Source organism: Rhamphochromis longiceps, linkage group LG12 (assembly GCF_057381845.1).
Source record: "Rhamphochromis longiceps isolate RC_006_pf linkage group LG12, R_longiceps_female_GT1.1, whole genome shotgun sequence".
Lineage (NCBI taxonomy): Eukaryota > Metazoa > Chordata > Actinopteri > Cichliformes > Cichlidae > Rhamphochromis > Rhamphochromis longiceps.
In genome coordinates, this window is record NC_140568.1 from 29,869,839 (window position 1) to 29,879,128 (window position 9,290).

General features: G+C 39.6%; 1 protein-coding gene across 4 annotated transcripts; it reads left to right on the forward strand.

Annotated features, from left to right (window-relative positions):
* The first annotated feature begins 368 nt into the window (after positions 1 to 368).
* LOC146657560 (ubiquilin-1-like) lies at positions 369 to 9,290 on the forward strand. 4 transcript variants are annotated; one of them, XM_085425734.1, is made up of 11 exons: positions 369 to 748; positions 3,251 to 3,393; positions 4,630 to 4,724; positions 4,897 to 5,159; positions 5,338 to 5,475; positions 5,576 to 5,762; positions 5,849 to 5,970; positions 6,104 to 6,187; positions 6,413 to 6,528; positions 6,622 to 6,793; positions 7,827 to 9,290. In XM_085425734.1, the coding sequence occupies exons 1-11, from the start codon at positions 617 to 619 to the stop codon at positions 7,968 to 7,970; spliced, it is 1,596 nt and encodes a 531-aa protein (XP_085281860.1). In that variant the 5' UTR covers positions 369 to 616; the 3' UTR covers positions 7,971 to 9,290. The 4 variants fall into 4 exon arrangements, with proteins under 4 accessions (XP_085281860.1, XP_085281859.1, XP_085281862.1 ...); XM_085425733.1 differs by having other exon boundaries at positions 370 to 748; positions 5,573 to 5,762; XM_085425736.1 differs by having other exon boundaries at positions 370 to 748; positions 5,576 to 5,732.

Sequence of the window (9,290 nt, forward strand, 5' to 3'; positions counted from 1 at the left end):
GAAAGCATCGAAGAGCCTAAGAGGAATTTTAAAAAAAAGTGTAAAAGTGCCTCAAACAAGCCAAAAAAAAATTGTATTTGAGTCATTAGATGTTAACATGAGCCAGATGAAAATAAGATACTTTAAATCTGCTTGGGTCAAATCTCAAAAGGAAGAAGGATTTAAAAATTTTTTAGACTATTGTCATCAATTACCACTTATCACCTGTGCGTCACCTTTGGAGGCTGTTAAAATTATAATGATTCATTATTGTTGCTGGAATGAGAGTTTAAAAGTGAACTGAGAGCATCTAGGATTTGAACTGCTGTCTGATTTTTATGGTGCACTATATCTTTAAGTTAAGTCTGGTTACATAACTGGCTTATTATTAAGTATTTTATTTTTGTTAGTCGAAGTGCACTCAAAAACTGTTATAACAGGCAGCAGGGGCATCAGATCTGTGCATAGTAGCAGCTAGGTGTGGGCTTTGCGTGTCCACCTCAGTGACCGGTGTGGCCTCAGCTGGCACACATCCGCATAACTTATTGCCGAGTCATCGGGACAGACACGCAGCCCGCGTCGGGACGGTGTGCTCCTGCTCTGCACCGTGTTTAAAGGCCCGCGGGCCGGACAAGTGATGTCGGCAGCAGTGAAAGACGAAACTACAACACCGAGACACCGCCGCAGGGCTGAAAGGATCCACGTTACCGTCACAAGTGTCACGGAGAGCAGAGACTTCATCGTTAGAGGAGACTGCACCGTCAGACAGGTCAGGGAAGCACAATCAGCCAGCTGGCCTCAGAGCCTTGTAATAACAGGCTGACAACGTCACTGAGACTTTTATTTTCATGCCATAACAGACTGAAATTAATGTTTTTGTTAATTTACGTGGCTAAAGAACTAAGGGGGCGGATCACTAAAGGTACTAATGTGGTATATAAATTGGAATTGGACTCATGTGCAGCCCAGAGTGCTAATACAGATTTATTATGTGAAAAGTGACTCTGCACGTTTGAAGATTGTTTTGAATGGAATAACTGTGTGAAAAGAGGCAAAAAAGGAGTATTTTTTTAAGTATTTAGCACGAAGTTGAGTACTAGCTAAAGAGTGGCCCTGAATCCAGTAACAAAATATAATTCAAAGGCCACTTCATTAGTTACATCTGGACGCCCTTTAAGTTTGTGGTATAGATTCAACAAGGTGCTGGAAGCAGTTATCAGCATCTTCACATGACATGAGAGCATCACACAGTTGTTGGTGTACATCACAGGGGGTGGCTGTAGCTCAGGAGCTAGAGCACGCCATCTACTAATCAGAAGGTCGGTTCAGTCCCTTTATATCTGCGTGCTAAATATCCTGGAGATACTAACCCCAAGTTGGTTTCTGATGCATCTATCAGAGTGTAAATGTGCGTGCGTATGTTTGATAGAAACCAATGAAGTACAGTGCTGCTGTATGAATGGACGAATGAGGCATGTTGTACACAGGAACCAGTCCATTTATCATTTACATCCATGTTTGACATCCCAAAGGTGCTCCACTAGATTGAGGTCTGGTGACTGTGGAAGTCATTTGAGTACAGTGAACTCATTGTCATGTTCAGGACACCAGTGTAAGAGGATTTGAGTTTTGTGGCATGGCTCCTTATTGTGCTGTAAACAGCCATCAGAAGATGGATAAAGGGTCGCCTTGGGTCACAGTGACCACCAACTGTACTCCGGTAGGCTGTGGTGTTTACGTGAAGCTTAGTTGTACTAAGGTACCCAAAGTGTGCCAGTGAAATATCCTCCAAACCATTACTACACCACCACTGGCGAAACCTCTGATACAAGACAGGATGAATCAATAATTTCCTGTTCTTTACCCCAAATTCTGACTGTGTACCATTTGAATTTCACAGCAGAAACTGAGACTCTTCAGACCAGGCAATGTTTTCCCAATCTCATACTGTCCAGTTTTGCTGAATCATACTTTTAGTTTCCTATTCTTAACTGACAGGACTGAAACCTGCTGTGGTCTCCTGCTGCTGTAGCCCATCTTGTTCAAAGTGTGACGTGTTGTGTGTTCAGAGACGCTCTTCTGCATGCATGGTTGTAAAGAGGGGTTATTTGAGTTGTTGCGTTCCTTTCAGCTTGAAGAAGTCTGGCCATGCTCCTCTGACGTCTGACATCAAAAAGACATTGTCACCCAGATAATGACCACTCCTTGGATATTTTCTCTTTTTCAGATCATTCTCTGTAAACCCTAGAGACAATTATGTGCTAAAATCATAGGAAATCAGCAGTTTGTAAAGTGCTCAGATCACCATGTCTTTCTCAAACAACCATCGCCAGATCACCTTTCTTTCCTATTCTGATGCTCTCAACATCAGCAGCATGTTTGAACTTCAGCAGGTCATTTTAATCATGTTTTCTACTCTAAATGTTTGACTGGCTGATTAGATATTTGTGTTTAACTAGCAGCTGAATAGTTGTACCTAATGAAGTGGCCACTGATTGTATGTTATTATATGTATATGGGTGTATTCAGTGGGTTTACTGTTGTCACACAATTCAAAATCATATATTGGATTGTAGTTACTGGTTTGTTAATGTGTATATCACTTAAATCTTTCCACCGGAGATGATTATATTACATGTACGCTTTATTTATAGTCAAACCGCATAATGTACCATCTATGGAATGCCAGGGCTGCCAAAATGAGTTAATTAAATACGCCATTAAATAATTTATTAAATGTGTCAATAATAAATTAAATACATATTTATGACATATTTAATTAATTAATTATTGACACATTGAATTAATTATTTAATGGTGTATTTAATTAATTAATTCTGGCAGTCCTGGCATTCCATAACTATGTAGATTCCTATTTTAAAATCTTCAAAATAATAATTCACTGAATTCCTAAAATAAATGGTGTGAAGTGCAGAGTACAGTATTTGCTTCCAAAAGATAGTAAATTTAAATAGAAAACACCATAACATAAATCACTTAAAGTAGAAGTACACTGGAACTGTACTTAAGTAAAGTCTTGAATAGTCATACTCTGCTACATTGAATTACTGTTTCTTTCACTGCCCTCATCTAACGGTTTTGGTGGAGAGACCCCAGGATGGAAGTTATATTGGCTGGTGCCACCCGAGGCCCCTGTCTGGATATGCCCCTGGTGTCTTTGCTGCTGATCTTTGAGCTGGTACAATGGGGGTTATCACCATTAAATACACCATTAAATAACAATGGGGGTTGTGTGTTTCTGTGTGTGCAGTTTAAATGGGGTCTGTCAGAGCACCTGGGAGCCTCAGCAGAGGAGCTGGTTCTGATCCACTCCAGTCGAGTCCTCAAAGACTCTGAACCCTTGAGTCACTTTAAAGGACTAAATGGGTCGGTACGCCTCAGCATGATCCAAAGGTATGAACAACCTGCTCTGTTTATGGCATGGGTTCATGCCGTCGCTAGTAATAAACCAACATTTGGTATTAATAAAGATAAAGAAAATAAAGATATAGGTCCAGATTTACTAAAAGGGGCAAAATTGTATGTGAGTCCAATCACCCAAATAGTGCTCATAGGCGTGGTGAGTTTATTGGGAATTTACAAAAAATTGTGCTGTTTTCTAAACACAGTGTAGTCAGTTCATTTCAATATCAAGAAAAAAAAAATAAGACAGATTTTACTTTCTTTTTTAAATTACATGTCACATATGTCAGTAAATCATTGTGTGCGCTTGTGTTAAATATTGTTCCTCCTGTGTTTTGCGCCTTACTTATGCAACAGAGTCAGCTGCAAAGAACTTTAGTGACCTCTTAAGAAAATATTGCAGACAAATCTGGCACTAATAAAAGGCAACTGCACATTCATTAGCTGTAGCTATATTTATTATTTGCTTTTAAATCATAGTAAATATTAAAAACACTGCCTTACATTGGATACCACATGTACCACATTGGGACTACACAGCATTTTTATTCTTTGCTGTTTATTGTGCATATTCAGAGAATATTCCACATTTTTATTGGCTCTAGTTTTCAAAGTGCAACAATACAGAACTTTCACTTTTCTATTTGGCTTTTATAAAATGTCTGTGCAGAGAGCAGGGAATATAGAAATAATATATAATATAAATATATAAAAATATATAGCCTCATGAAAAACTACATTAAAACCCAGTAAAATAAAATATTAAAATAGAGCAAATAAAATATTAAATTTATCAGAATTTAATGAGTGTCTTCCCAAAGCAAATCAAATAAATCTATGAAAAAGCCAAGAAAACTACTTATTACTTGGAAGCTTGTGGAAGGTGAGATTTTAGAGTACAGGGAGAACATTACATATAAGTCACATTTTAGGTCGTATATATAAAGCACTGGTAGTGTCTCCCACTTTGTCCCACATCAACGTACATTTTGCTCCACATTTAATTTGATAGAATCTGATCACCCCACTATCACATGAAGTATTAAACAAAATATTATGTCTGCAAAGATTCTCAGTCAGAGATCTGCACACTCTGCTCTTTAAAATTAAAATTGTAGAAGTAATTTTAAGTAATAAGTAACTTCTGCCTTCAGGTTCCTTTGATATACAGTCTATTTATACCAAACTTATGTAAAAAAAGAAAAAACAACTGGGTATCTGTCTTAGGCCTCAGCATTCATCTGCTCCACCTCCCACTGACCCAGACCTCCACCCTGAACCGGATAACATCACACCTTCCCCTACTTCTCCTCTCTGCCTGGGTAAGATGTGCAGAACACGGGAACTCTTCTCGCCTTTAACTATTTTCATAAATCTAGTTTGTGGTTCTCATTTCTCCAGACTTCTTTGTTTGAGCTTCAGCTGCTGCTCTGTACTCAGCTCCTCAGTGAACTTATAATCTGTCATTCTGTTGATTCCACCTTGTTTCTGTAGTAGAAGGTCTGGACAGCCTTGTCCTTGAAGACAGCGGGACTAGCTTCTTCCCGGAGCTCCAGCGCCAGATGGAGAACAGATTGCTGGCTGACCCAGAAATGATGCACCGTCTCCTGGGCAGCCCCTTTGTGCAGAGCACCCTCTCCACCTCTAGCCCTCAACTTATCAGAAAGCTCATTCTGTCTAATCCCCAAATTCAGCAGCTCCTGCAAACAAACCCAGAAGTGGAAGATATGCTTAACGACAAAGATGTCATAACACAGGTGGGTATAGTGGATGTCAGAGCATTGTAACATCTGTACTAACATTAGAGTAGACACTTGCAAAAATGTTATTTTAACCTTTCTAATTTCACTGCAGTATGAGTACAGTTGCTTCCTCCTTGCCTGATTTCTCCCTCCGATATTTTGAGTATGTTTTTGCACTTATCTCTCTTTCCAGTTGCTGGAGCTCATCAAGAACCCTGACATGATAGAAGAAATGATGAACAATGAGGACAAAGCTTTAGAAAATTTGCAGTCAGAGCAGGAAAATCCTGAAGTCATTACTGACAATTCTGACCCAGAAGCAAAATTACAGGTGTGACTTTGAAAATGATGATTATTATAGGTCAGGTTAAACTTATCTTGTATGCTTAACCTGTTTTCTTTTTAATATCTGCTTTGCCTTTTACCAGAAGGTAGGAGCATCTGCATCGGTGACTACATCACCCGGAAATCACCACATACTGGAGGGTGAATCCAATCAGACGTTCTCTGGTCACTCGACAGATCCTCTCAGTGAACTGACTGCCACATCCAGAGCTAGGTCAAACTCTCAAAGCAGCATCACAGCAGGCATGAGCTTTATGCTTGAGGCATTCTTAGGTTATATGTTTTTAAATGTGTTAAATATTTTAAAGATATCATTGAACTGCTTTTTAAAATATTCTATTAATGGCTTCCTGCTTCAGGCATGCAGTCACTGCTAGAAGAGATCACTGCCAGTCCAGGTCTATTGGAGAGCCTGCTGTCTGGGCCATACGTCAGCAGTCTTTTAAACTGCCTTAGCCAGAACCCTGACCTGGCTGCACAGGTGATGCATGGACACTTTAATTCTTAAATGTGCAGTATTTTCACTAGGCAACTGCAGGACAACATTTCCTTCTTCCTAAACAGCAGAGATATCTTATATAGTTCATCCTGCTTTCATTTTTGCATTGTTGCAGATGCTTCTGAGCCACCCTTTGTTGGCTGGAAATCCTCAGCTGCAGCAGCAAATGAGAAAGGAGATCCCTGTCTTTCTGCAGCAGGTCTGCTTATTCCTCTAACTGTTAACCTGCTGTCTTTCAGCTGGATTAGATGTCTGCAATACATTAGGAACACTAATAATTTTCTTGTTCCTGGACAGATGCCATGGTTTTTCATAAAATCCATGTAGATATGATCATCTTTAGCAATGCAGGAAAACGATTCTACTCTGACTCCGTTGCTCAGTGGGTATGATTAATAACTTTGCCATTATCAATAATGTGCAGATGCAGGCTCCAGAGCTGCTCTCGGCCATGTTGAACCCCAGAGCCATGGAGGCTCTGTTGCAGATCCAACAGGGCTTGCATACTCTGGCTGCAGAGGCTCCAGCTCTCATACCTGCGTGAGTAAAAACAACCTAAGGAGATCTATTGTGGTGGAAGAACTGTGTTTCAAAGACAGAGAAACCTTATCGCCAGTCTTGCCCGTCATGCAGGAATGCTCTCGGAAACACTGGAACAGGTATCGGTGCCACTTCTGAGCATCCATCTGACTCCATTCCGAACAGCCAATCAGGAAGCGGCCAACAGGCTGCTTCAGCGACAGAGCAGCAGCAGCAGCAGTTTGTACAGCAGATGCTACAGGCCCTGGCTAACACTAATAACGAGGTACTACCTTATAAACTTTTTGTCTGTCTCCAACGTTGAGTCTCAATTTAAAATATCAGTAGTAAATAGCATTTTGACAGTAAATGAGAATTTCCCTTAGGCAGGCAAATGATACACGCCTTTGATATTTAGTGATTCAGTACTTTTAAAAAACTACGCAGTATAAAGAGTGACTGACTGCTTGATATCAGCTTGCATTAACAGCTGCTGGTATGAATGTGGATAAATTAGAGTACCACACTACATCTCATGGAGCCAAATGATGTCTAATTTGTTCAGTGGTTTAAACTATTATAGCCTACATTTTAACCTACTGAAGCAGGTCCAGCTGGGCCTCAGTGACTCAAATTCTAGTTAATCGTTAAAGTTTCAGAGTCAGTGCTTCTACTTGTGGATCCAACATTTACTTAGTGGGTTACAGCCCCGGTAGAGTCGCTGTTTTCTGGTGGGAAGGAAGGTGGCATTAGTCTTTCCCTTTCTTAGATACTGACGCTTTTTTCCTGCAGAACCACTAAACTCGGCTGAGTGCTGCCAGCATTCAGCTCTGGTGGTTATTGCCACAGAGCTTTTTGCTGCTTACTCCAGTGTGTGAGGGAGTGTGGTTCTGACAAACTTATTGACTTATTTCTCTTTTTTGCTTTCGATTTTATTGCAGTGCTCCTTTTTTATCCCCCGCAGCAGCGACTTGGCCATCTCTTTGAGTTCAATTATTCATAAAAACTTTTTTTCATGCCGCCTCCTCTCCTTTTCCTCCCCAAAACATTTACCTTTGTTTCCCACATCGCCTGGACTTTCTTCTGATTCATATCCAGATGTTTTTGCACCTGAAGGGAGACTCATACCCAAATACCCAGAAACAAAACTGGGTGTCTGGGTTAACAAAATCACTAAATCTGGGAAGGTTTATTAATCTTTTCCAATTTGTTTAAAAGGATTCACAATTAAATTGCTAATTATGATCTCATTTTGAATTCTTTCACACATTATTTTAATAAGTAAGACTTTAAATAACTCTCGTGTCATGTTGTGTCAGGTCCATCACAGAGAGAGAGAGTTCAAGGAGGAGCTGGAGCAGCTGAGCTCAATGGGCTTCAGAGACAGGAAGGCGAACCTTCAGGCCCTCATCAGCACAGGAGGAGATCTCACCACTGCTATACAACACCTGCTTAGTCTCTGACACGTATTCATCCGTGCACATATACACTGCAAAAGATAAAAACATAAGAGAATAAAAAGCCATACTTACTTGATGCACTTTCAAAAACTAACTTATATCACACACATAATGTTAAACTCTGTTTGTTGTCCTACACTTACACTTTAAACTTCAGTCAAACAAATTAAAGGTCTGAGGATGGTGAGTGCTGTATGCATCTATGATATTGAGGTATACAGGTACATGTAAAACTGACTGAGAAGTGAGACAACAGGAGGAGGATTTTTACATCCTTATTGTCCTTGAAGTGTGAGTGTGTGGGTTAATATTAGAAACAAGAGAACACAATGCCTTTCACTGTCTTATATGCACCAGTCATGGTCTGTGTAGACTCAAAATTCCCCAAAAGTTGAGACACAATGTAAAATGTAAATAACACCAGAATACAATGATTTGCAAATCTATTAAACCCATATATTAATTTTAAAAAATGAAAAAAAAAAAAAAAGTTCATTTCATATTTGATGGTATCATCCTTCCCAAAAAAGTTGGGTCAGGGCCATGTTTACCACTGCGTAACATCCCCCTCTTCTTTAATCAGTCTGTAAAAATCTGGGAACCGAGGAAACCAGCTGCTGGACTTCTGGGAGAGGAATGTTGTGTTTCTTTGTTGTATTTTTCACAATCCTCCAAATCTTTCCAGTTGGTGAAACATCTGAAAGGCAGGCCAGTTCAGTACCCAGACTCTTCTACTGAGTCGTGCTGTTGTAATAGATACAGTCTGCATTAGCACTGTGTTGCTGAAATAGAAAAGCTGTCATCTGGATGGAGCATACGTGTCTCTAGAACCTCTACATACCTTTCAGTGTTGATGGTGAATTTTTAGATTTGCAAACTTCCAATTCCTACACACCGATGCACTCAAGTATCATCAGTCATTATTGAACTGAACGGCGATAACAAGCCAGATAGTTTTAGACAGTTTTCAGCGTCCGTATTTTCCAGAATTTCAAAATAAAGTTTTTGTCACCACAGAAAAAATTTCCACGTTGTCCATTTTAAACGAGCTTTGAGAAAATGGCATGGATCTGGATCACTGTTTACATGCGGTTTCTTTGTTGCATTTAACCTGCATGGTGAACTGCGTTCACAGACAATAATTACTGGAAGTTTTCCTGATCACATGCAGGGATTTCCAACACAGAATCATGTCTGTTTTTAATGCAGTCCAGATTTTTTAGAAATTTTTTTTGGATAATATTATGACAAAATATTCAAAATCTTCACATTTTTGCATTGTGGGAAAGTATCAGAATTATTCCACAAATTGTAAACTCACTT

Excerpts from the sequence above, each read along its gene's own strand:
- LOC146657560 (XM_085425733.1), top strand. The coding sequence starts at position 617 with ATGTCGGCAGCAGTGAAAGACGAAACTACAACACCGAGACACCGCCGC. Across the intron at positions 5,160-5,337 it reads ACAAAGATGTCATAACACAG|TTGCTGGAGCTCATCAAGAA; the intron begins GTGGGTATAGTG and ends CTCTCTTTCCAG. Across the intron at positions 6,794-7,826 it reads TGGCTAACACTAATAACGAG|GTCCATCACAGAGAGAGAGA; the intron begins GTACTACCTTAT and ends ATGTTGTGTCAG.